Consider the following 27,540-nt stretch of genomic DNA (forward strand, 5'->3'; position numbering starts at 1 on the left):
AGGTAAGAGTCATTTGAGAATAATATTTTATTAAAATGATAACCAAGATTGTTTTTCTTATCACTTAAATATTCCTCTTTTGTAATTCATAAAAACAATAAAATTTGAAGAAAAACAATCACCTTTATTTTTTAAATCTACACCTGTAGATATAACACTTGAGACACAAGAAAAGGCAATTGGCAATCTGACCATGGGATTGCCATCAACTAATCCAAACATCTTGTTTGTCAAGGAGAAATTGAAATTGATCTTTTTTAAATCTATCATCAGATTTTCCCACAGCGCAGTTATAATTGAACAAGTACAGAATAGATGGAGGAATGTCTTTAGACAATTTGGTTAATCTAATTGCTTGATTTTGAAAAGAAATAAGTTATTGATACCAATAGCTTTATGACAGGGGCTGCGGAAAGGGTTATGAAGGGGGGGGGGGGGCTGACCATGCAAAAAATCATACTTAGATGGTAATTTTTATGTGTTTTTTTACACGGTTTTGGATTTTTTTCACATTCAATAAATCTTTTACTATTCAGTTGTTTGTTTTCATCGACGTCCGACCAAGATAGATGTCATTTAAAAGGATCTGCCTATCTTGAATGGGTATTTTTAAGTCGTACATATTATTTTCGCCATTTTATTAGAAGAATATACACTGTTAAAAAACCCTGATTTTACAGGGAAAAAAGAAAATTTTGCAGAAAGCAATAACAGAATCATTCTGTAAATTCATAAAACAGGAATTTTTCTGCAATTTAACAGAACAGGTCTGTTTAAAAAGGGAAAAGGGTGTTTTATTAAAGGAAATTTTTAAGGTTTCATACATCAAATACCAATTTCCTGTAAGATTACGCAATCTGGTAAGATTACAGGTGTTCTCGAGACTCTGCTGCAGAAACTTCTTTTATTTCAAGGATAAATTTTCTGACAGTGTACAATCGTGCTAAAAGATGTGGGGCTTGGGGCCACAGATCCCAAAAAGATTTACCACCAAGAAAGAAGGCGAAAAGAAAGAAGAAAAAAAGAAAAAAAAGTGAAATATGATAATTATTTAGATATCATGTCAACATCTATTAGATTTCAGAAAACTATATTGTGTCAGTCGTTCCCCAAACATTAACATCGATCGATAACCATGTTCACATCAATGCTAACTTTATGAGCATCATATCAGCAACATTCGAGTGATGGAAATATAACCAATAAAAAAAATGTTTAAAAATATAATGAATTTGACCTTTTAAAAACGAAAGATGCTTTATGCCTGTTGAGAATATAACAACAAAGAGTGGAGTGCCTTTAAATTTCCAGACTTAATAGGGTTTCAAAGTCTATAACAGGTGCTACTTTTAGCATTGTACACACCTGTTCTATTCTCCAATACTGGATGAGGGGGTAATGTGAATAACGTGACCCTTCTTGCAGTCATCATCGCTGTAGCTTTTGATCAAACTGCGTGGATGAAGGGGTGGGGGATGGGTACCCGTTCAGTATTATGAACTTTAATTAGGTTATAGGTGAGTGACTTAACACGCAAGGATATAATCTGGGGCCCAGATAGTATTAACTGAACGTGCATGAGTTTTTTATGTCATTGTTCATCTAGATCGGAGTACAATGTAGTTGTAAAATAATAATGACTATTAATACTTCTTATTATCAATGGTGCTCACTACATATTAAGCTGTTCTCCCAGCTGACCCTGAACAACACGATGTCATTACTAGCAGACAAGAAGGCAAAAGGACCAAGTGTTTGATTGACCGGTGATCGAACCTACGACCTCCGTTCACGAGGTGGGCACTTAACCAGTGAGCCACTATGCGCGGTTAACTTTAGTCTACTTACTTGTCATTTTTATTTGTTTTTGTTGATGTTTCATTTTTATGTTTTGATTTGTATTGTTTCTCTGTCTGCAGATGATTATGCTGTACAATTTTTAATTGAAAGTAAATACTTAATTATATATATATTTAAAATATGTTTGGAATTTATATACGAATCATAAATTTATGTATGAATCATGAATAAACCTTCGTCGATAAAACAACTTTTTATTTCTGTTTGAAAATGTTTTCAACATTCATAGTTCCTTTAATATACTGGAGGGTAAGTAAACTGCTGCGCCCCAAAGTCTAAAGGTGGAGACAGGCTGAGTCGTATTGCTCGTTCATGTTCCATCATAAAATGATATGATTGGCACCCGTTTGTTTAGTGCTTTATCTGTGTGTCAACAGTAATATGACAATAGTAGTGCAAGAAAGTCATCAATCACCGATCCACAGTTATGATGCATTTGCTCACAATGCCAGTTGTGGCTATACATTAATGGATGTGTAATTATTATGCATACTTGAATGTGCTAACAACATTTGCATGTAAAATCTTGTATGATTTAACATTTTTAAACCCCCAAAATGTCATCTCTATAACTTAATGTTAGTAGGCCTATATTTCTATCCTGAAACATGAGAAATTTAAATGTCCCCCTATATGATTTTCTTTGTTTTTTCTGTTTTTAAATCAAAATATGTATAATTATGTATTCCAAGTTTTGCTTAAATTTCGTATTTTTCCAATGAACATTATTATTATAGTGCATCATTAAACAGTCAGAATCAACTCCTAGGAAGTCAATATGGCAGTAAAAATGACCACCAGATTTCACCATGCTTATGAATTTTCCAGACATAATCCAATTAACTTCCATTTACTTTATCAGCAAACTACTAAAATAGCCAGTTTCCATGGTTTCAGCAAAACTTCGACCACCCAAAGCCATATTCTCGATTTTGGCCCTCAAAAGTTGAGCGAAACTTAGAAAAAATGTAATAAAACGTCGGGGGTGCAATTTCTGTGCGTTCTATAATGATGTGAATTAAACGTCTGAAGGAGGCCAGCACAATAGCCTCAGTCCTAAATATAACATGTATAATACCCTTATAATGTTACATGATTTCCAGTTGCGTATTTTAGTGGGTAAGGGCGCCTACCCCACTTAGGGCAGAAAGAGGACCGGGAGAATAAAAAGGGGGAATTATTATTTGTTTATACTTGTAATAATCATGATAATGGCGAACAACCAGACATGGCGTATGGGGTAAATTTTCTAAAAAGCTGTGAGAGTGCGAAGCTAGTGAGCAACAAAAAAAAAACATTTTGAAACAAAAATATTTTCGTAAAGATTTTTGCATAATATTCAGAAAGATAATGACATCATAATCATTTCACCCATTTCCCATTCCATCCCTACCTTTTGTCTTTTTTTTTTCGTCGTGAATATTTTGGGGTCCATGGCCCATAAGCCCCCCCCCCCATCAGTACGCCAGTGTGGACTGAATTCGATTTAACTGTAACGACTGTAGCATTAGCATGATTAGTGAGGGGAGAGGAAGAGAGAGAGGATCACAGGCAGATATGAGAGAAAGAAACATAGATAGAGAGGGAGAGACAGACAGAGAGACAGAAGGGGAGATCTGGAGACAGAGGGTTACATGGTGGTTTGGCCCATACCCAAATTGATAAGTTGACGGCTGTTATGAACAAACACAATTGAATGAAAATGGACTTAACACCTTTTGGTATTCAATGACTGCTTCACGAGACTCTCCACACAATACAGACAGTAACATACTCAGTATTCCTTCTCAGTAGCCTCCAATACCGCGAACGACCATATTCTACAAAATCTGGAAACTTATTAAGGATCTATTTAATTTGAAAAAGCGGGTAAGTAGGCTATTGTAATTTTGATCACGAGGCACTACACTATCATTGTAAAAGTCTTGTACTAACTCTGCATGCATTTCATGTTACCAATATCTTTTTAATCAAGTTTTCTGTGTGACCGATTCGTATATAGGGTCATACAGCCCTATCAGTTTTACAAACAATAATGTAGTCTTTTATTGTCGCATAAAATATTAAACTAAATAGCTTATGGATTAAATCAAACTTTACTCAAATAAAACGGAAGAAATCAAACTTAGAGTAGAGTCATTTTGGTAAAATGAATGGAATCCAACATGTCTCTGTTTGATATGAGTTTTTCTTTAGTTTTTCATCATGATATGTGGTAATGATGGATTTTGCTTGAATGGATATTCATCTCTGTTAATTCGGTTATTTTGATTACCAATGAAAGTAAATCAATCGTTAATTGTAATGTGTTTGTAAATAGAGGATCCTGGACTGTATTTTCTATTTTTTGTAAACGTTTTTGTTTTGTTCCCTTTGATATCGTGGGTGGGACCATTGTCACTAGCCAGACGTTTCTTGAAACAGTCACTTTTTAATGCATATTTAAACGAAAATTTCCCTTTAGATTGCACATGAGATTTCAGTTCGATTTCTAATTGAAAGTATTGGCCTTTTCGTTCCCTCGTTTGCATATACAGTGGTGCTAAAAAGTTAGTGAACCCCACCAGAAAATGCACTCCTTTGCTGAGTGTTGAATGTAGACAACAATACTACAATGTTTGGCAAGTCTGGTGGGGTTCACTAACTTGATTAGGTTTTCTTTATATTTGTAATATATATGTTATTTTAGATGTTGTATTAAGCGCTATATAAAAGCTCCATATTATTATTATTATTATTATTATGTTGATAACATAACATAGAAGATTTCCATTATAATAATTATTATAAAACACTTTCCAAGTGTGATAACAAATTCTATATTATCGGATGGAACATTAAAAATCTATCATATTCCATACATCAAATTAAATGGCGCTGCAAATAATCGTATAGATGTGATGTTCATATCACTAAACTTGAGTGAACTGGCAAATGAGCGAAACTTAATTTTTTTTTAATTTTTAATACATTTACATCGGATTTCGATGATTTTTTTTTCAGGGTAAAAGCTTGTTTGGTTAGGCCTATGATATTCTTTTCTCAAATTCAAACATTCAAGAAAAAAAAATCAAATTATTGAAGGGTTAACTTGAGCTTTTAACCACTGCTGGGTACGTGCAATAGACAGGATAACAGGATGCAGGTTTAGTGCTCCTGCATGGATCAAGTCTGTGATGAAAATAAAGCGCGGGAAATATTGACACGCTCTCCTCATTTGCGGTTTTCCGTTAGATCTATTCAGAGTCATTTGGGCTACTTCCAGATATTCTATAAGCTCCATGATGTTAATGAAAAACATAACTTTTCATTTTACAAGAACACACCCGTTTGGTCTTATACATCCGAGCTGTATATAGGAATACAACGTTTTTCACATCATGAAATGCTTAGACTTGATGGGATATTTTCGCATACATTCGTAATTCCGAAGCTTCGTTATTCCGAAGGTTCGGATATTCCGAAGGTTCGTTATTCCGAAGGTTCGTATTTCCGCAGGTTCGTAATTCCGAAGGTTCGTTAGTCCGAAAACGAAATGAGGTTCGTAATTCCGGAGGTTCGTTAGTCCGAAAACAAAGTGAGGTTCGTAATTCCGAAGGTTCGTTAATCCGAAAAAGAAATGAGGTTCGTAATTCCGAAGGTTCGTTTGTCCGAAAACTAAATGATTAACTAACCTTATTTCGTTTTCGGACTAACGAACCTTCGGAACAATGAACCTTATTTCGTTTTCGGATAAACGAACCTTCGGAACAATGAAACTTATTTCGTTTTCGGATTAACGAACCTTCGGAACATCGAACCTTATTTCGTTTTCGGATTATCGAACCTTCGGAATAACGCCACAAATGTTCGGATTAACGAACCCTTTTACGTTTTCGGATTAACGAACATCGAGGTATAGGCAATTTGTGTGTTTCGGAATTACGAACCTTCGGAATAAAGAACCTTCGGAATTACGAAGTGTAACCGGATATTTTAAGCATTTCTCGTGGTTCGAAGGCACTTGGTTCGGCGAAAATTTCGCTCCGATGGAAAATCTGGAGGTTAAGCCAAACGTAAAACCTAACCTCAAAAACTAAATATGCCTTAATTCTCTGTCTTTACATTATTCTGAACCAGAAACTCTATTACAATCCTAACTCAAAACCTATGCCCTCTGAGATAATGGGAGCAAATATCGTGTCACTCTTTTTTTTTTCATGACAAATTATACCAATATAAATGACCGTTATAGAATAAGAAGGACCTGAAAAGTGAGGGCATCTCAATGACTACGGATTCTTGAACAAAATACGTGTCTTACCAAGTAACAGTAGTAATAGTAGTAGTTGTTGTGGTGGTAGTAGTAATAGTTATGTAGTTGGTGTTCGACATCGGGGTGCCGAATTGATGTTCGACATAATATGAGCGCCGAATTGATGTTCAACCAGGGGGGGGGGGGGGCAACGAATCGATGTTCAACCTAGGGGAGGGGGAGGGCGCCGAATTGATGTTTGTCCTGGGGCGCCAAATTCATGTTCAACGTAGGGAGGGGGCGCTTAATTTATATTCGACATTTGGAGCGCCAATTCGATGTTTGTCCTGGGGCGCCAAATTCACGTTCAACCTAAGGAGGGGGCGCCAAATTCATATTCGACTTTTCGGGCTCCAATTTGATATTATTATTATTATTATTATTAGAATGTCCGATCGGGAAACACATAGATGAAAATATCCCCCCCCCCTCCCTGTTGGCGAAAGCTGGATCTGCCCCTGGTAAGAAAGTTACAGCTCCCGCACACATAATTTTAGTAGGCTCTACCATTCTGATGAGAAGTTAAACCAAATTGAAACGCCAAAGTACTTAAAATTTTATGCTTTCTGGTCGCATTTATTCGTTTCAAAAAGTGGTATTACAACATATTCATGGATATTTTTTTGATGATCACATTAAAAAAATGGTCTTCGATTGCCCCTTTTGACGTAATTATGAAATAAGATAATTCAACATGCATTTAAGGCACCTATGATTGCCTGGCGGGGGGGGGGGGGGGGGGGGGGATTTCCGAAAAAGTTCACAGGGGCGCCAAAATTAGGTCGGGCCCAATATTAATAGTAGTCTATTTTCCTTTCATGTTCTCCTTTATAGACCAATGGCCAGTCATCACAGTAGTGTTATTGCTAGTAGCAGTAAGAAGAAAAAGAAGTCTGGCCGAGCAGCTGCTCGTAGGACAACTAACGTCTTCTCCATGTTTGAAACAGCACAGATCAAGGAATTCAAAGAAGCCTTTAGTATCATCGATCAGAATAGAGATGGATTCATTGATCGTGATGATCTTCATGATATGTTAGCATCACTCGGTAAGTATTTTTATCAGCAATATTTGATATAATAAAAGTTGGAGTTCTTCACAGGAATGATTTGTAAACATGTTAACCTTCTAGATATTCTTAGTTGTTACTGTTTGTACATTTAGTTTATTTTCTTTTTCAATTTCAATATAATTTGGTCGTAACATCCATAAAACATTACATAGTCAAACAACCGCATACATTCGTAATTCCGAAGCTTCGTTACTCCGAAGGTTCAGTTATTCCGAAGGTTCGTATTTCCGAAGGTTCGTAATTCCGAAGGTTCGTCAGTCCGAAGGTTCGTTAGTCCGAAAACGAAATGAGGTTCGTCATTCCGAAGGTTCGTTAGTCCGAAAACGAAGTGAGGTTCGTAATTCCGAAGGTTCGTTAGTCCGAAAACGAAATGAGGTTCGTAATTCCGAAGGTTCGTTAGTCCGAAAACTAATGATTAACGAACCTTAGTTCGTTTTCGGATTAACGAACCTTCGGAACATCGAACCTTATTTCGTTTTCGGATTATCGAACCTTCGGAATAACGCCACAAATGTTCGGATTAACGAACCCTTTTACGTTTTCGGATTAACGAACATCGAGGTATAGGCAATTTACGTGTTTCGGAATTACGAACCTTCGGAATTACGAAGTGTAACCCAAACAACAGCAAAACAGAAAACAACAACAACTGTTACACTCTACATAAAATTGAATATTTGAGGGACAAAAGCATTGTGATCAGCTGAACCTATGACATAATAAATTAAGATTTCATAATAATAAAAACAACAAAATCACTAAACTAGACTAAATGAAATAAGTTTATTGGAAATACATGATCATCATAAAATCTCCATACATCCAATCTATTAAATATAGGATTGGTATCGATAAGGTAAGAAACATGGGACGTAGTATAATGGTTATCTTCTTCATAATTATCTGATCAATGGTAGGACAATGACCATCGCCAGCGCCGCTACTAGCCACTGTCATCGTTACTATCATGAAAATAATTATCATCGTATGAATATTTGTGATATGACAGGCAAGGAACCGAATGAGAAGCAGCTCGATACGATGATCAGTGAGGCTCCTGGACCTATCAACTTCACCATGTTCTTAACACTCTTTGGTGAGAAGCTACAAGGTACAGACCCTGAGAATGTTATCCTTGATGCTTTCGGCTACCTGGATGGAGACGGAACTGGTATGTCTAGTCGTTTTATACCTTAAGGCCACCGCACACCTTACGACTGGTCTGCGACCCGATTTCAGAATAATATGTAATAGAATTTGATGCTAATATTGAGACTTGGAATAAGTTACTGTGTAATGTTCGAAATCATCGTACGAGTACCTATGATCAAATTTGTGACTATGCTATCATCCTTCTTTAATAGAATAAAAGCAAATTTAATATCTAGTCGTAATGACGTCATAGCAGTCTTACGATTGGCTACGATTTGAAACTAATTTGGACTTTACTCCAAAATAAGGGCTTGCAATTTTTCAAAATTGTTATAATATTATTATTTCAATTAATTTTAACCTCAAATAAAATGACATGTTCCATTCACATCTTCAGGAAATGAGCAAAATGTGATTTGTTCCAAAATCGGGTCGCAGACCAGTCGTAAGGTGTGCGGTCGCCTTAATTTTTAGTCTATATCATGTGAGAGGAAACGAAGAATTTAGTCTAGTAAAGTTTAAAATGGGGGGAAATATGCCAAACTGGCTCCATTCTCTGTCAGAATATCTTAAAGGGGAAATATATCCCAATAAAAAAAATGATCTTAATAAAAAGAGAAAATCAGAAGGCTGAAAACCAAGAAAGTTATAGGCCTAATATTTGGAATTAAAGTTTCCCCTATTTTCACAAAATAGTTATTTTCCCCAAAGCAGATGATAATGCAAATGAGAAAGCCAGTGATGTTATAATTATACTATAACATTTTATTTTTTTAGATTTCATTTGACCATTAAAGATCATTGAGGTATAATGACAATTCCATATTGATATTGACTTTATTTCACATATTTCACATATACTGTACATAATTATGAACAAAAACTTGAAGAAAAAAAATTATGAACATAATACAAAAACAATATAACATCCGAAAATTTAAAATCGTATGTAAACCAAACATGGCATCATTCATCTAATACAGCGATTTGAAATCAAAGACAATTTAAAATATGGTGAAATGTGAGGGAACCTGAATAAAAAAAAACAAAGCTTGTAATAGGTCTGCAGGATCCCCCAAATTATGAAGTCTTAATTTGTAGGAATAATATGTTCAGGAAGGAATCAAATCTTGTTTCTCTTATTCTTGTTGTGTGTGTGTGTGGATATGAGGGGGGCCCGGGGGGGGTGGGTCCAGGGCCCTGGAAACGATTTTTGGGCTGGGGATGATGAAGTAGGCCTATATTTAGGGGTGGATCAAGCTTTCACCAATGGGGAGGGGGCCGAACAAATTTTGACCCATATTTTCCCCGGATCGGCCATTCAAAATTGATTTTATTTGTTTCTTTGTAACAGTCATTTAGCTATATTCTTTTAAAAGAGCATACATCTGTATATAGGCCTTGTAATCTCATAAGCCCTATTTAAATAGTGCGAGCGTGAACCGCGAGCTAATTTTTTTTTATTTCATGTATTTTGTCCTGAAAATGGGACATTCTGGGAATGTTTTGTGATCCTGAACAAGATTCGTATGTAACTGATTGAAATGGGAACTGATAAGGACTGCTTGCTGTTAGCCATGAAGACGATACATATTTCAACAATAAAAAACATTCCAGCCTAAAAAATAGACATTCTAAGCACTTTTTGTAATCATGAACAGGAAAGGTATATAACTAAACAATGCGCGCGCGAAGCGCGAGCGAAAAAAAAAAGAGATTTAGACTTGTCACTCTATTCATGTTTTGTAAACTATGTAAAGGATGGGTAATTGGGTGTCCTACATCAATTTTTGATTTTCTAATCTGAAACTTGATAATTTAAGCATGTTTTAAATAAAGAACATGCTGCGTATCTTAATAGACATGCATGCGTGTTTATTTATACATAGTATCTGGGCAGTTTAAAATTTTTTTTATCATGAAAATCAATAATGCGAGGGCGAAGCACGAGCTGAAAATATTTGATATTCCGATCTGAAAAGGGTCAATTTAAGCACTAATTCAAGCACTGTGTAGGAAAATTGTGCAGTGTACATTATGGATCGCACTTAATAAATGATGCGAGCGCGAAGCGCGAGCTGATATTTTGATTATCATTTTGACCGAGGACAGGGACATTATAAGGACATGAAAATGATGACTATCTTTCTATTCCTCTTCCTAAGAGCGAGATATTCTATTCTGGAAAAAGGGACAATTCAATTATTAGGAATTAATGAAAATGTTATTATTGTATTTATTAATCTAATAAGCCTAATGACAGCTCAAAATTTATTAATATCAAGGCCTGAAAACTGGACATTTTAAGCACTTTTGTAATTATGAATAGGATGCATGGGTTAATATATTTTTACAATTAATGCAAGCGCAAATCGTGATGTCATGTAAAGGGGATTTTAAGTAGTTTGTTATAGAATTACTTATTATTATAGGGGAATACATTACACACCAATCAAAATGCGAGCGCGCGGCGCTGGTGGATAGGTTTTGACAATCAAACTTGAAAAGGGATATTTTGAAAACACAAAGAGAATTATAAGTACTTGATATATCAAATAATGCGAGCGCGCAGCGCGAGCTGAAAATGTTGATACCGAGACAACAAAATAGACATTTTGCAGAGCACTTTTTAAAAATCAATTTGTAAATCAAACAAAATAATGAAAGCTCGACGTCGGAGCTAAAATATCTTTTGTATATTGACTTCAAAAACTTGATATTTTAAGTTCCATATAAGCCTATTGAGGAACAATCTTATGTATCTCATCAAACATTAAATGCGATCGCGAAGCGCGAGCGATAATTGTATAAATTGTGACATGAAAGATCTTAATTTTTTCCCCAAGTCTTTCTCTCACTTTATTTTATATACTCGTCTTCCTCCTCTTTTTTTCTCCACCAATAGGGGGCCCGGGTAAAAAAAAAGGGGGTTTCATTGCAAAATGAAAGTCGCTTTGGTGCCAAAAAATGTGACAAGTCCCCCCCCCCCCCAAAAAAAAAGGGGAGAGGAGGTTCAACACAAGATGTTGGGATCTTTAAAAAAAAATATATATATATTTCTTCTATGTGACACACCTACCAGAATTCCAGGGGGTGCTGCCTATGGAAAATAATACACGCAGCACCCCCTTGGAAAATCTTGGGGATGCTTCAGCACCCCAGCACCCCCGCTTCCCAGGTCCGTGGGGGGGGGGGGGTGGGGGGTTCAGTGTTAAACTACTAGTATCTACTGTTCATATGCTTAAAAACTATTGAAATGTGAAATGTAATAATATCAAAGAACTGGACTATTTTTTCTTATCTTTCTTTCTAAGGTAAGATACCAGAGGATGTATTTCGTGAGATGATGATGACAATGGGGAGAAGGTTTAGTGAGGAAGAGATGGAGGAGATAACACGTGGTGCACCAATCAAAAACGGTCTCCTAGACTACCGTGAGTTCACACGTACTCTCAAGCATGGATCATCGCGAAAAGGGGACAGAGAGGGCGGCAAACACAAAACTTAAGTTCACGATAAATGACATAACAGTGACACCGATGAAAACGACTCCAAACCTACCAATGGTATCTCATTAGTGATAGAAAGCACATAATCTAAAGCATTATTACACACAAGTGGTACACTCAAGATCGACTGTAAATAGTGAACAGCCGATACGGTCAGCCGAATTTAAACCTTGTGAATTTAAATAAAGCTAAGAGATTTGAATTTAAATCATTTTAGATTTAAAAGGTGATTTTTCAGATTAAAAAAAATCCAATATTTGGCTGGTCACTATTCAAGTCCGATTTGGATTTATTTTAAATCCTGTAATTTTTTTTTTTTTTTTTTTTTTTTGGGGGGGGGAGGGGGGGGGGCATCAAACGGCGCCTGTTCAAACGTTAACAAGTGTGTGTCTGGGTGAGTGTAATTATATGACCTTGCAAAAGTGATGTGTATTATATATATGTTTTATAAGATAGTAATATTCATCCTTGTTTGATAAACCATCCTCAATTTTAAACCATGATAGAACTAGTTATTAGTACAAGACATTAGCAATTTTTTATATACTATTGGCTTAACGCAATGACTAGTCACGTGATGTATTTCATCCAGTCATGTGATAGATCCATCATCATCTTGTTGTTGTTTGGTTTTTAACGCGCCCTCATTAAAAAAGAATATTTGCGCCAATCAAATTTATTTTATCTTATTAAAAAAGTTTTTATTTTATTATTTTCAGTAGATAAGGCCTTATATTTTAAGACTTGAGAAGTAAAAGGCCGTTAATTGGAAAGAAGAGATTTCGCAAGCGCACGCAAGCTTATATGTAACGTAATTGCTTTGTAAATGAAATAAACTTTGCGATAGATTTGAATAATAATGATGCAATTATTATACCACTTTTACTATCCTCTTCCCATTCCCTTTTTTTGTCTTGATCATAGCAATGTTTATTTTCAGGCGGGGGGGGGGGGGGGGGGGGAGTGCGCTTTTAAAATTTTTGAAGTGAAAATCTATGCTCTGATAGATTTGGAGATTATTTCCACTCTAAAACAGTTTACACAATATTCGGTAAAATAAGGAACATGCATATTTGATGAGCAAAATAAAAGCAAATGAACATGTTTGTTGAGCAAAATGAAAGCAAATATTATTTACAATTTACCCAAATATTTCGTTGAAACTTGCATATTCCTTTTTTACACAATATTAGGTAAATTTTTGCTCAATCTCTTTTTAGAGTGGTCAGAAACTAAACGTATGTTTACCTTTTAAATTTTTCCCTTCCCCATCTTTTATCGTAGATTTTTTTTTGGGGGGGGGTGGCGTGGACAATCGCCCCATCTTTACGCCAGTTCTTCCAAAGATTGTTTAAAAAAGTGGCTAGTGAAGTTTGGACCTCTTTGTGGCATCGACTGAGAGACTTCCCAGTAACCAGACCATAATTATGATAATACCTGGCGATCGCCGAAGCCAATTTAGAATAGTCAGAATCAGAAAATAATTAAGATAATCTTCTGTTGTTGTGAAGCTCATAACATGTCATCCTACAGACACTACTCGATCTTTCCACGATTACTCCCGATTTATAACAAATCACATTTTGCATTGAATTGAAAAGTACAAGAAGTAAAACTATTGTATTTGAAGTTGTGCATAATGCTATAGAAATACTGTCTAAAATCTGAACTCTGCTTTGCTGCAAGCCTTTGTGGTCAGAGTTAAGTCCAAATCGGCTTTTAGTTGCAGTCGATGATGACGTCATTACGATTTGAAATTGAATTTGCTTTTATTCCTACATAGAGGCTCGAAACAGGCTGGATGTCGATATGAGTATGCATACCACTATTCGGAATTCTTATCGTTAAGAGTTTAAAGGTTTCAAAGTTTATGTCAAATGTTATTAAATTTCCTTTAAAGTCTGATCGCAAATTAAGGATCGCATCGTATGCGTTGGGCTTTACGTCTATACGGGCTTCCATATTAGGCCTAATTTGTAAATATTATTACACTGGCTGTACACTATGGCCTTATGCAGTACACATATTTGGATTAATTGATAATTTTTTTTAAACAATATTTTCTACATCGATATGAATAAAATCCTTAAAAAATCTCAAGACATATTTTTTTAGCAGATCCACGAATTGAAGGGCGGTATTTCACGAAGTGATTTGTTAGTATATTTCACCTGCAAGCTTTATAAACTACTGAAATCCTTGTATTTTATTGGCTGAAAGTAAATTCGACAGTGAAACGTCTCCGACAAAAATACTTCGTGAATATATTCTTTGTTTTCTTTTCTCATCAATGTTTGAATGTCCATAGATTAGGCCGTTCGTTTGTTTTTTTCATCCATTCTTCTATTACCATATTACTCAACAAAAATGATGGCGTTAATTGGTGCACATTTTACATCAATGTCAACAGTAATTTTACTCCGATTTTAGATTTGTGGTGTCAGTTCAACATTTTGTGGTGTTATAACGCCTCCGATTGAATACCCTTTACACTCTTTGGTGTTTATATGTCCATTATCTAAGGTGTTTTTTAACACCTCAGGCTATGATCAACTAGGGATAACACTTTATGTTAGTTTTAAAACCCCAGTTTTATAGAAGAAAATTTTGCATGAAAAGTTGGTGAAGCAAGAAAACAAATTATGTTGATAAGTGGAAATGGAGTTTGCGTCGTCTGTTGTTTTGAAAAAAAAAATCTCAATCTTTATTTTTTTTGGTGTTGAATTAGAAGGTTGATTATTGTATAGTAATAATTAATCAGAGGTTTTTTTTTCTGTGTGTGTTTGTGTGCAATCATCATTATCATTTATTTTCACGCTGCTCTAATATGGTTTGAAGACAAAGTTTGGATGATAATGTAAATTTCAATTTTATTTCTTCATTTGCTTTGCGCTTAATAGTAATACTCTATTTTGTTTTGTGGTACAGTAGGGGCCTAAATCATCAGTTTGATAACATAGGCCTTAGTCAGTAATCACTATAAGAGATATTTCATTATTACCTACTTGCAACTCTCACACTACTCATGTCATGTGAATCAACTATATTATTGATGTTGAAGACATCAGGTACAATTACACTTTTTCGAAGTTTTGGTAAGTTAGGTTTAGATACTAAATAACATTTTCACTGATGCCTCATCAGCTCAGTGCATGGACAATGGATAATGATCAATTTGACGATCATTTCTTATGCAAGGCTTAAAGGATTTCATTCCGCGCTGACTGATAAATTTCCTTTCACTTAATTTATTTTACCAAAATCGTGGTCTAGTGGTTTACGACTCTCGGCTTTTAATCTGAGGGACGTGGGTTCGAATCCCAGGCATGGCGTGTTTTCCTTCAGCAAGAAATTTACCCACATTGTGCTGCACTTGACCCAGGTGAGATGAATCGGTACCCGGTAGGATTAATTCCAGGGGGCCGTTTCATAAAGCTGTTCGTAAGTTAAGAGCGACTTTAAGAACGACTGGTGAACCTTTCTTCCATACGTAACCATCGTCAATGAATATACCACCCTCCGCATTTTCCACAAGAAAGGATCACCAGTCGTTCTTTAAGTCGCTCTTAACTTACGAACAGCTTAATGAAACAACCACCTGGAATGATTTAGCGCCTATGGCCGCTCAGCTACACAGCCGGAGTAATAATGATACCAATAAGCGCAGTATGCAATTATTATAGTAGCTGCGCTATATAAAATTTATCATAATATTATTAAAATCTGGAAAAATACCTCGTTTTCTATTTAGCCATGTAAGGTTTGAGTGGCACAAGTCAGGTATCAATAAGAAATAAGGAGTGGTTCTTTTTTATTCTGGAAGTAATTGTATAGCCATGTACACTCGCTTTTGCTTATTTGTATTCACACTGTAGAAATGATGATTATACATAATGAAACAAATGTATTGACTGCTTACTTTTTGATAAGCATTGTTGATGTATTTTTGTATGTATTTCGATTCGAAAATAAAATTCAATCATTCTTCAAAACAGGTTTTGTTCATGTTATTTAATCCAATTGTTAATCTACCAATCAGAGACGGACATTTTGTTTGAAAAATATGAAGGAATCAATCATTCTATCCATCCATCCATCCATCCATTCACCCATCCAATCATCCATCAATCAATCAATCAATCAATCAATCAATCAATCAATCAATCAATCAATCAATCAATCAATCAATCAATCAATCAATCAATCAATCAATCAATCAATCAATCAATCAATCAATCAATCAATCAATCGATCGATCGATCGATCGATCTAATTAAACAATAAACCATCACCAACCTGCCAATCAAAGGATTTGGGAGTAATTAACACTCAACAAAGTCTATCTATACAAGTAGGCGAGCGGCGAGAGGCCAAAATTTGGGACTTTAATCCCCCCGACTGGATCAAAGCAAAAACATGCATCATTTTGAAGGAAATTTTCTGAATTTTTTAGAACTGAGAATTAAAAGTGTCGCACAGTGTAGCTTCACCATGGAAACCAGCCTTGAATAGGCCACGCCCATTTTTGTGATAAATGCAAAGCAGTAACTTATCATTTATATTTGTTAATTAATTACACTAATTCATATATGAATATAGACTTTACGAGGATAAAATCACTACAGATTGAATGATATGATAACGGCTAGCAACCAGATATATATTTCATTTATATTTGATTTCAAAACTGTTGCCTAGCAACATTTTTTCCCTAGCAACCATATTCATTTTTCAATATTCTCTTATTTTTTTACCAGATTAATTAATTTTATCATTTTTTTTTTGGTTTTTAATTTGTAAAAACTAATGAAGAAGGTGAATTTTGATGAAAAAGGGATAAAAGAGGAAGACTAGGATGCATAATGCATTAATGATCATGAAAAATTACATTATTGCCATGTTTGATTAACCCCTGCATGTGACGGATATCACTAATATGTTTGTGTGTATTTACGACTATATCGGCATCATTTTATGGATTTTATAATATTGTTATAAATGATTCTTAGATACCCTGCTGTGTCATGTTATCTGTTCTAATCTAAATAATAGAGTACTTCATAGATTTTTCTGTTACCTATGGAAACCATTGTGTTGCCTAGCAACAGCATTTTCCCTAGCAACAATCACTTTTTGGTGATATTTCAAGCCTGTAACCTCCCCAAAAATTTCCTTTTTGGTCCTCAAAATGCATCTTATACTTTTCTAAGCATTTATGACAATTAGTTTCACCCATCTGGTCAGGCAGTCGGCATATTGAGAGAGGGCATGGCTGTATGCAGAATTTTTTTCATTGGGGTGGCAAAACGATTAAAAAAATTCCAAGAAACAAAGCTAGGGAGCGAAGCTACTGAGTTTGGCAAGGGGCGCTTTTTCATAGTAAATTGAAAGATATCTTGCACACTTTTGGTGAATTTTGTGAAAATTTTCATTTTAAAAATGTTACTTTTCACAGCATACGGCAATGGGAAATGGGTAGTTTGTTATTTGGAACTTTTTATTGTACATGTTAGGAAGGGAAATACATATCCAAGACCATTCAATAAGTCTTAAAGTGTCTGCAATGGGAAAATTAAATTATTTATCAGTATGGCAAATATAATTACTAAACTGTAGTGATTGTGAACTCAAAAGCTAATTACTTTTGGGGGTACCTACTAAAATGTGTAAATCACAATGCTCTATCAAAGTTTTTATCTGCAATTCTGGCAATTTTCCTGTGTTGCAAGGTTTTTTTTCTCTCCCCCCCCTTTTTTTTATCATACCAATGCATGGGCAATGGGACAGTTAACACAATAGACTACTTGCAGACCTTCAAGCTGTATTGCCGGTTTATCTGCACAACCTGGTGAAAAAAAGCTTTCCAGTGATCACCTGCCCTGATTTAAACACAGATCAAGAGATCTTCAGTATGTCGTAAATCTATCACGTAGACAACAAAAATTACTATAATCTGAGCCTGTTGCTCACTAAAACCGGTTAGTCCCTATACATTCTTTATGGGCATTACTGATTTCAGCAGTTAATTAGCAGGTCAAATATCTGTTTAAGTAGAATTAATTAGGAGCAGGCCTCTCATCAAGCTAACGGGCAAAGTCCTAACCATTGAACTTAAGAGTATTTCTTGAAGTTCTTTCTATAAACCTCCTAACCAATCTTCCTCCCTTCCCCGAAAAGCCACCTCCGATCGAGGAAATGTAATTATTGGGGATTTAAACAGTCACAGCATTATCTGGGGGTATGGATAAACCAATGAGATGGAAAACTTGAGGAGAACTGGTCAGATGCAAATCAGATTGCATCACCGAACAAAATGTGAGAAGGTTGTGCTTGACCCTCTCCCGCACACTCAACATCGACCGATTGGGCTGAAAGTGAATGCAGACATCACTCCACGCACAGTTCCCTTTCACAGATGTTTCACCCTGAAGAAAGCAATCTGGGAGCAGTTTGTCATAGATCCGAATACCTACCCACAGGATCTTCCAGCACTCCGAACTCATTACGACACATTTGGAAAGCTGTTGAAGAAATCATCACATAAAAATATTCCACGAGGATGCCGTACAAACTATTCTCCTGGCTTGACGGATGACGAAGCTGCTGTACAATAAAATTTTCAGGAGCTTTGAGAATTACCCCTTTGGTGCCGATACACTTGAATGTGGGGGGAAATAGACAACTGCAATTATGGAATAAAAAAAAAGAAAGTGACAGTGATTAAACAAATCAATGGATATGACTCACTACAGCAGAAAAGCCAGGAAAACAATTCGGATCATTGAAAACGAGTATGCGAATCTCAAACTATACCCCTAGTGACCACCGACCAAGTGACCCACTATCTTCTTGTGTACAGTCATGGTCACCCTATTTATTGCCCGCGAAGGGCCAACCTCCCTAAAAGAGCAGAGACAGCGTCCCAACTGAAGAGTCATTTGAAAACACAAGACAATTCAGCATGAACGTCTTGTCTGCTTGTGCTATGCTATTAAAGAAAATAATGAAGAGCAACAAGGAACCTGGATTAGATGTCCTCTGTGAGCAGATCACACTTCTTGGACCTGTTGCAGCCCAATGGCTGCTGACATATTAATCGACTGTTTGCATGAAAAAAATATGGCAAGAGGAAATTGAGGGTAGTTGCCTAACTCGAGCTAGGCAAAGACCCAATCAGCCCAAGGAGTTACAGAACTATCTCTCTACTCTGTCACACACACAATCCCTTTGAAAGGCTCCTGCTTAACCGCATTGCTCCCTTTGTGACTGAGTTCCTCATTCAAGTAGGCAAGATTCAGGCCAGGAAAGTCCTTTACTTATCAAGTACTGAATCTGACTCAGTACATCAGATGGTTTGAGGAAGGTCTGAACACTGGAGCAGCCTTTGTTGACTTCTCTGCAGCTTATGAACCAGTTAATCATAGGGTAGGCCTACTTACGAGGAAAGTCATTGTGATGACAAAGGACGTCGAGTTGACAAGGCTAATTCAGAACATGCCCCCAAACCGGTTGTTTGTGAATCTCAGTGGTTCCAGCAGCAAATGGTGGAGGCAGAAAAATGGTCCCCCACAAAGAAGTGTCCTTGTCCAAGTACACAAACGACCAACTAATCCACCCAAACACCAAGAGCTACCTATGCTGATGAACTGTGCATTGCCTCAGAAAAGCAGAAGAGGTGGAAAAAACATTCAGTGATGCTCTGGCATACCTGACTCTTTACTATCCAGAGAAAACCCAACTTAGCGTCTTCCATCTTAACAATAGAGATGCAGACCGGAAACTGCAGGTCAGATGGTGTTGAAACTTGAAAGTGAATGAAACATGCCAGCAAGCCTGCCTACCTTGACGTCACTATTGCGTACAAAGAACATATTGCCGAGACAAAGGCAAATGCTGGAGAAAGGAACAACATCAAAAAGAGGCTTGCTAACACGATATGGGGAACAGATGCCAAATAATCCGTTCAAAAGCTCTGCTGTCTGCTTCAAGTTTAACCCAATCCTGAATGCTGCTTGCAGAGCAATTTCCGACTGTCCGCTACCAAAAGAGAAGATGATCTTTACCTAGTGTGTGGCACAGTCCCCCACACATAGAGGTATCAGAATGGGTGGAAAAACAAGCAAAGAAAAATATGTCCTTCTTCCACTCTTTAACTATGAACCTGCCAAAAAGAGACTCGAATCCTTCACTTCACTTGACTGAATCCCTTGATGGCTATGCACACAGTCAAAGGATCCCCCTATAATGGTCAAATCACCTCCAGTCTGTGACGCAAAAGCTTTCCATGTGACCTAGCGAATCACGCCCCCAGGTTCAAGTGACGAATGGTCATCCTGACTATGTCTTAATCGCCTATGGTCTGGATCAGGAAGGTGCAAGTCCTTAATATGCAGTTCGGGGCTACAGCAGGGATGCAGACACTATCTACGACTGAGGGGAGGATCAGACAGTGCATCACCTTTTGGTCTGCACCCCCCCCCACCAGAGCCGTGCGCTTCCAAAGATCTGGGGCCCGTTTCATAAAGAGTTACAACTGTTGTAACTTTGCCATTATGGCAACTACCATGGCAACCGTGATTCTGATTGGCTGATGAGCCCTGTTACCATGGTAGTTGCCATAATGGCAAAGTTCCAACAGTTGCAAGTCCTTTATGAAACGGACCCCTGGAGTCGTTCAACCCAAAAGCCAGATCTTGCTTGAACCCTCTACTACACAGGACTTGTGTAGTGACCCGAGAAGATGGGCACAGAGCAAATGTTGCCCTTTAAAACCATGCAGTATACTATGACCAAAGAGAGCCTAGGTGTGCAGGAGTTTGTCTCTCCAAAAGGTGGCTTTTTAAGGGGGTATGTAGATATGGGGTAAGATTGTTAGCATCGAATGTCTTTGCTCATTCACTGGCAAATTGTAATTTTCACCTTAAAACACTAACAATCAGAATATAGGCACCTTTTCAGCAAAGTTTTAGCCTAACCGACAACCCCTTCAGGAACCAATTAAGTCCCTGCTCCCTCCCCCATCCAACAACCCTTGAGCAAATAATCATTTTCCCCCAAATGTCAGATTACCATAAATATGTGTCTTCTACCAGTAAGATAATTAATGACAAACTTCTTCTTAGGTCACTAAAGATGTCATGTCCTGTTAATGGTACAAGAATTACATGAAATTTTCCTGTGAAAAGACTCTCGTGCAGTGGCAAAGGCAGTGGCAGTTCGTAGCTCTGGTAGGAGGGAGCAGACACAAAAGTGTTGTATCCTATGATCATCCTTACAGTTACAGGTAGTTTCTCCTTCCCTATTGTAGCCCCATAGGCGATTCAAACAAGATCTGGGGGGCGTTTCATGAAAGGACTTGTCGGACGTTTTATCCGACAAGTCCCATTTTATCCGACAGTTACCATAGTGACAGTACCTCTCAGCCAATCAACATCAGAGAAAGATGTCAGATCTGACAACTTGTCGGATGAAAATGTTGATGAAACACTCCCCAGGTAGGCCATTCTTCACTTGGACCTGGATAGTGATGTACTAAGTCCATAGGTGAGATTGTGCATCACAGACTGGAGATTGTTAGACCAGAGGGTGACGCTTTCATGCGTGCAGAGTCATCAAGGGATTCTGTTGAGCGGAGAAAACTGTGTCTAGATTTGAGTCTCTTGGCAGGTTCATGGTTGACGAGTGGAATACTATGTTCTTGATTTTTTTTTCTTTCATCTGTGCTGATGACTTCTCTTCTGACGTACGGTGGGGCAATAATACAGAGTAGGTAAAGATTACCCACTTCTGTTAGTCGCAAGCAGCCAGTGATGGCTCTGCAAGCTCCATTCAAGACTTGGGGTCAATATAGCACCAAGGGCTGCATACTCAGCAGTGGAGAAGCATAGAGCAAGAGCTGTGGTACAGATAGATTTGGCATCTGTCAATTCCCAATCTGTCTCCCAGCTTCTTCAGAATGATACATTGTATTCCTTGCTCCAAATTTTGCATTTGTTTTGGCAGCATGTTCTTTCTATGAAAAAAGGTCTAGAATGACGCCAAGGTAGGTTGGCTTGTTACCACCTGACCCTCAGTTTTTGATCTGCTCTCTGTTTTTAAGGTGGAATACACTCTTATTTGGGGGTCTTTTTGGATTGGCTCAGAGATGATTTATAGGACAGTAAGGAGTTAGACTTGCCAGATCATCACTGAGTTCGTTTTGGCACACTGATGATTGATTATTACTTTAGAGATTATTGCACAGTTCAATGTTTTCCCACTCCATTCAAGCAGCGATACAAAATTATGGCTGTAATTTAGATGTTCCAGCCTTATCATATGAACAAATCATCATTACAAATACAGATTAGTATGTTTTAGCAATACTGTAGGGGTATCATCCCAATTACATCAGTTTTAGATATATTCTCAGACATATTTCTTATACCATGGATGTCTTTAAAGATTTACATTACTTGATACTTGATGTAGTGATCCCTTTGGCAGCTCATACAGAAGTTATACTGGGATGATGAATAAAGTGAGCCACTGGAAGGAGCATCATGAAGTGCAGAAATGGTGATGGATAGACATAGCAATTTTTTTATATGTACAGTTAAACATGCTATGCTGAGTGCAAGTAAAAACCAAGCTTTTGAATTTAAATCATATGGGATCCAATAGGGGGCTGCATCATTCTGATGGCAGGGAGAGCAGCCTCCTTGAAACTGGACATTCGTTTGGTGTTGGCAGCTGAGCTGGGTAGGTTGTTCCAGTTCCTTATCGTTCTTGGATAGAACGAGAACTTGAAGGGGTCGATTGTGGCTTCAGATATGATGTACTTCAAGTTGTGATCATGTCCTGTATAAAATGTTGCTGGGGTGACGATAAGTGGAAGAGTTATGAAGACATGATGGTAGTGGATTTTGTAAAAGAGGGAACATTGGGCAAGGATTTGGCGTGTGTGTAGTGCATCCAATTCCAATGACGTCACAAGAGATGAAGGTGATGTAGAAATCCTGTAGTCCGAGTACACGAAGCGAGCCGCTGATCTTTGTACTTGCTCAAGCAGGATTCCAGGCCTCACAGCCATATACTAGTTAAGGGAGCACTAAGCACTCTTTCCTCTTGTACAAGAGGAAAGATTCCAAGAGTACGACTTGCTTTCTGCCGGACGAATTGGCAATGCTTGTTCCATCGCAGATCAGAAGAAACTGTAACACCCAAGTAATTGTAGTTGCTAACTCTAGGGATTACACTATTTGTCAGATGATACTGCTGGATGTTGGGAGTGCATTTGCGTGATCTAAATCTCCATGGAACGAACAGTAGCGTTAGTGTAAGCCCTACAATAGTGGCATGTGTACCTGTTTTTCCCGAAGCTTTTCTCGAAGCTTTGTCGATGTACTTTACATGTGTATGCATGTTGAGAGGAATCCTTTTCTTTCAGACATCTTTTCTTAAACTGAGTATTTAAGGCATCAGTTTTTAACATCTGGAGTCACTGACACTATCGCTGTAGCAGAAAATACCTGAAGGACAACATCAAAGACCACTTAAGCTGATATGCCTCCTCTCCATATTTGGGGACTTTTCTTGTATGCCCCTCCCTGGTTGTCTCAATAGATGTGTGCAAACATCATGACATATTACATAATGACACTTATACAGACATAGAAAACATCTCCCAATTTAGTAAGCCTTTCTATCTTTAATGGTTTTCTTGTTCTTTTCTTGGCCTAATCAGGAATGATAGCTCAGTCGATAGAGCGGGGGTTTCGGATTCCGGTGACCTTGATTTGATTCCCACTTGGTACATTAGTGCTCTTTTGTAAGGCGCATCCTCATTACCATGTTACCAGGTTTTGGAGAGGACATTAAGCTGTCGGTCCTCTGGTTGTTTGCTTACAAGCATTCATGCTTTCTTAGTAATCAGGTAAACAACCATCATATTAAGTCTTAAGATCCCAGGTTTTCATACTTTCATCCCTCTGATTTCTTGACAGTTATCAAATTGAAAGTGACATTAAAAGTTCCCTGTGATTTAACTTCTGACACTTTAATAGTATTAAAGTTTCAACAGAAACTTGTCGAACTCACAACTTTGGCATCTTTGGGCTACAGCCTTCACCCAGACACAACCTTGGAAGTTGGACATGCATGGGTGATTAGGTATTATTTGACAAAACAGATCCATTTGTTAACCATTCCATATTCACTCGAGGAAAGTGATCTGAATATGCAGCCAAAAGCCTCTGCCAATGACTTAATGGAGTATAGGACGTCCCTGAAATTGAAAAAAAAAATCTGTACAAGCCTTAGGTGAAGACCCACTTTATGATCAAATCAGGGACTGTGCCTGAAGAGTAGTGTTGTCCATTCTAATATATCATCAATGCTATACCTACTGTAGCACACTAAAAAATGTTATGTACCCAGCTATGAATCCTCCAAACCATATTATTCTCTTTTTATCTTCAACATTTAAATTTCTCTTTGAAGCTGCTCTTTTATATATGAAAGTTTAAATGCCATGCACATCGCACTGTTTAGAATTGGTAGACAAGCAATATACAAACAAGGATAAATTATTTTTTTTTATAGAAATAAGAGAAATGAAGTGGTGTCCTTTAATTTACCATTGCCAGTATGCATGTAGGTATATTATTGAAAGGGATGGTCCAGGCTGGATAATCTATATCTCAACTAATAGAGTAAAATTCACAAAGCAAAATGGTGAAAATTTGATCAAAATCGGATAAGAAATAACAAGTTATTAAATTTTAAAGATTTGCATTATTCCGGTGAAACAGTTTTAGGTATATCTTTATGAATATTCATTAGGTGGGCTGATGATGTCATATCCCCACTTCTTCTTTTGTAATTTATTATATGAAATTAGGTTTATTCAAAATTGTTCTACCAAGAACTAAAACAATTGGATTGACAACTGATCATTAGTTATTTATTGCCGCAAATTATTTCATCATAATGCAGACACATCATTTACGCATGTATGAAATAATTAAACATTTAGGATTTCATGTATTAATATAAGAAAAAGGAAAGTGGGGATGTGACATCATCAGCCCACCTAATGAATATTCATGACGATGTGCATATAACTGTTTAAAAAAATATTGATAAACTCTAAAATTCAATAACTTTGTTATTTGTTATCCGATTTTTAAGAAATTTTCAGCATTTAGCTTTGTGAATTTTACCCTATTTATTTATATAGAAATATTTTCAGCCTGGACCATCCCTTTAACAAATGGTACTGCACACTTAAAAGTGGATTATTTTCCTCAAGATTTTTAAGGGGAAAAATACATCGTTGCTAAGGTAAATAGTGTTGCTAGGCAATGGAATTGTGTCAGTAGATAATGGTACAACTCCGGAAAGCTGTTTGCCTATCGATAACAAACTATCATGTTAATTTTCTCAATATTTTTACTCTAAGGCACAACTTCCTCAGCACATTTGGCCGAGATGAAGAGTGGTAACATAGCCGTTGCTAGGGAATGTTGTTTCTAGGCAACACCTTTGTCTCCAAGGAAGCTATAAAATAGTCAGTTTGTTGAATGATTATTGAAAACGAGGTTGTAGGCATCTATATGATAATTGTGTCAGTATTATTGCTCATAATGGACTATTTTTCCACAGATTTGTCCAGGGAAAAGAGTGTTAACATAGTCGTTGCTATGGAAAATAGTCGTTGCTAGGCAATGAATTGGTATCCATGGGTAATATGAAATGGCCATTTTGTTGTTGTTCTATTGAGACAAGATACTACATGTTAATTGATCAGGTATTATCAACTCAGTCAACTTTTTCACCACAAAATATAAAGTATGTGACTTGTACATACATGTTTCAATGCACGCAGTCAAAATGAACATAATATGGCGATTTGTACAATGTGAAGGGGTATGTCAGTTAGAGCTTAGCAAATTTATTTGAGGTTCGCAATGGTTAAAATGGGGGTTTTCAGTTCTTTTTATTATTTTTCAATAATACTTCATAGAATTTCATTGGTGTAATTTATTTGGTTTAATTTAACCTAGTTAAAAAGTTAAAAGTTAGGTTTGAAATGGAAAAATAAGTGGTTTACTTAAGGAGCTAAATGGTTGCTAAGGAAAATTTTGTTGCTAGGCAACAGTTTCTGAGAAAATGTTCATAAAATTCATGCTAAGTTGTTTTTCAGTAATTCTTCTTACAATATATAGTGGGTCTATCCTTTGAAAATTAGAAAAAATACCTGATAATTCAAATTAATGAGTAAAAACTCAATATTCACAAGAAATATTCAATAAGTATTTAAAATGGGCGTGGCTTATTCAAGGCTGGTTTCCATGGTGATGCTACACATTACAACATTTTTAATGCGCAATTCCGAAAAATTCAGAAAATTTCCTTTAATTTGATGTATGATTTTGCTTTGATCCAGCCGGGGGGATTAAAGTCAAGAAATAAGGCACTTTTTGGCTTCTGGCCGCTCACCTAAAGGTGGTAAGGAATTAAAATGATTATCACAATTTATTTGACTATTCAAGTCAAATATCCTTCACTGAATTCGACTCGTCCTCCAAGCATTCTTGATCGCAAATTTTCGTAAAGAATCACCGTTTTCTCGAGGCCGCCGACGGCTCCTCCGATTCTGAACAAAAAAAAATAAAAATACAGATAGAATAATAATTCTTATTCGAGAATTAGTATAAAAAATAGGTTAAGATTTTTACTTTAAATTTCATGGATGAAAATGAACGCAGATCGTCTACATGTACTTAAAATCGAAAATTTTACTTATTGTGAAATGTGAAGTATCTAAATTTGACGATTTAAAATTTGAATTTGAATCGAAGAATAAATCATTAAGATTCAAATGATAAATTTCTATAAGAGGATATTTTATAATTCAACAATCAACCCGTACTCTAGTTTTAACAGTCTGTCTTCTTTCCCCCTTGTTAATCACTGGCCAAATAATACTATTATATTTTGGTCTTTTATGACTTCACAATTTTTTTTACCTTTCTGAGTCGTATTTTGATGTCATCTCTCCGTGTCTCCTTTTGAATGGGAATCAGCTTGGTGTTATTACAAACTGGCTTTGGAGTAAGACCAACACGGGGTACTGGAGAAACTTTCTGGATTGGTACTGGGTTTCGAAGCTTGATGACGTCATTAGTGACGTGAACAGGTTTGCTCTCATAAACCCTTGGCTGAAAGAGAGAAACGGAATTTGAAGCCCATTGATTGTCGGTGATGTTTGATGTATAAAGTGTTTTGTTACGACGGATAAATTCACATAATTATACAATGTGATGAAAGAAATAAAGACGCGGATATGAATGTTTATAATTATGGATTACAATAAACAGAATAATCTTAATAGCCTATATGTAAATTATTTTTTTTTAACAATACTTTGAAACAAACACATTATTAAAAATCATTCTATATTCCAAAATTCTAAGTAGGCAAACTATAATTATTCTATTAATTTTCTCAAAATAAATGGAGAATAAGTAAAGGCCTACAAACATCGTCGTCGAGTTTCCTAAAATCCTCCAAAATCCGGGTATTAATTAAAAAAATTCCTCTTTCAATACCCCCACTTAAAATTGAAATACCTAAAATTTAGAGTTAATTTTTTCGATTCTCCCACTGACCT

The 27,540-nt window shown here is 36.5% G+C and overlaps 1 protein-coding gene across 1 annotated transcript; it reads left to right on the forward strand.

Annotated features, from left to right (window-relative positions):
• Positions 1 to 3,611: 3,611 nt before the first annotated feature.
• Positions 3,612 to 12,125, forward strand: LOC129279793 (myosin regulatory light chain sqh-like). Its single transcript, XM_054915854.2, has 4 exons — positions 3,612 to 3,729; positions 6,989 to 7,200; positions 8,234 to 8,395; positions 11,691 to 12,125. The coding sequence occupies exons 2-4, from the start codon at positions 6,993 to 6,995 to the stop codon at positions 11,882 to 11,884; spliced, it is 564 nt and encodes a 187-aa protein (XP_054771829.2). The 5' UTR covers positions 3,612 to 3,729; positions 6,989 to 6,992; the 3' UTR covers positions 11,885 to 12,125.
• The last annotated feature ends 15,415 nt before the right edge of the window (positions 12,126 to 27,540 follow it).

The sequence above is a fragment of the Lytechinus pictus genome, chromosome 17 (genome assembly GCF_037042905.1).
Source record: "Lytechinus pictus isolate F3 Inbred chromosome 17, Lp3.0, whole genome shotgun sequence".
In the NCBI taxonomy this organism is placed as follows: domain Eukaryota; kingdom Metazoa; phylum Echinodermata; class Echinoidea; order Temnopleuroida; family Toxopneustidae; genus Lytechinus; species Lytechinus pictus.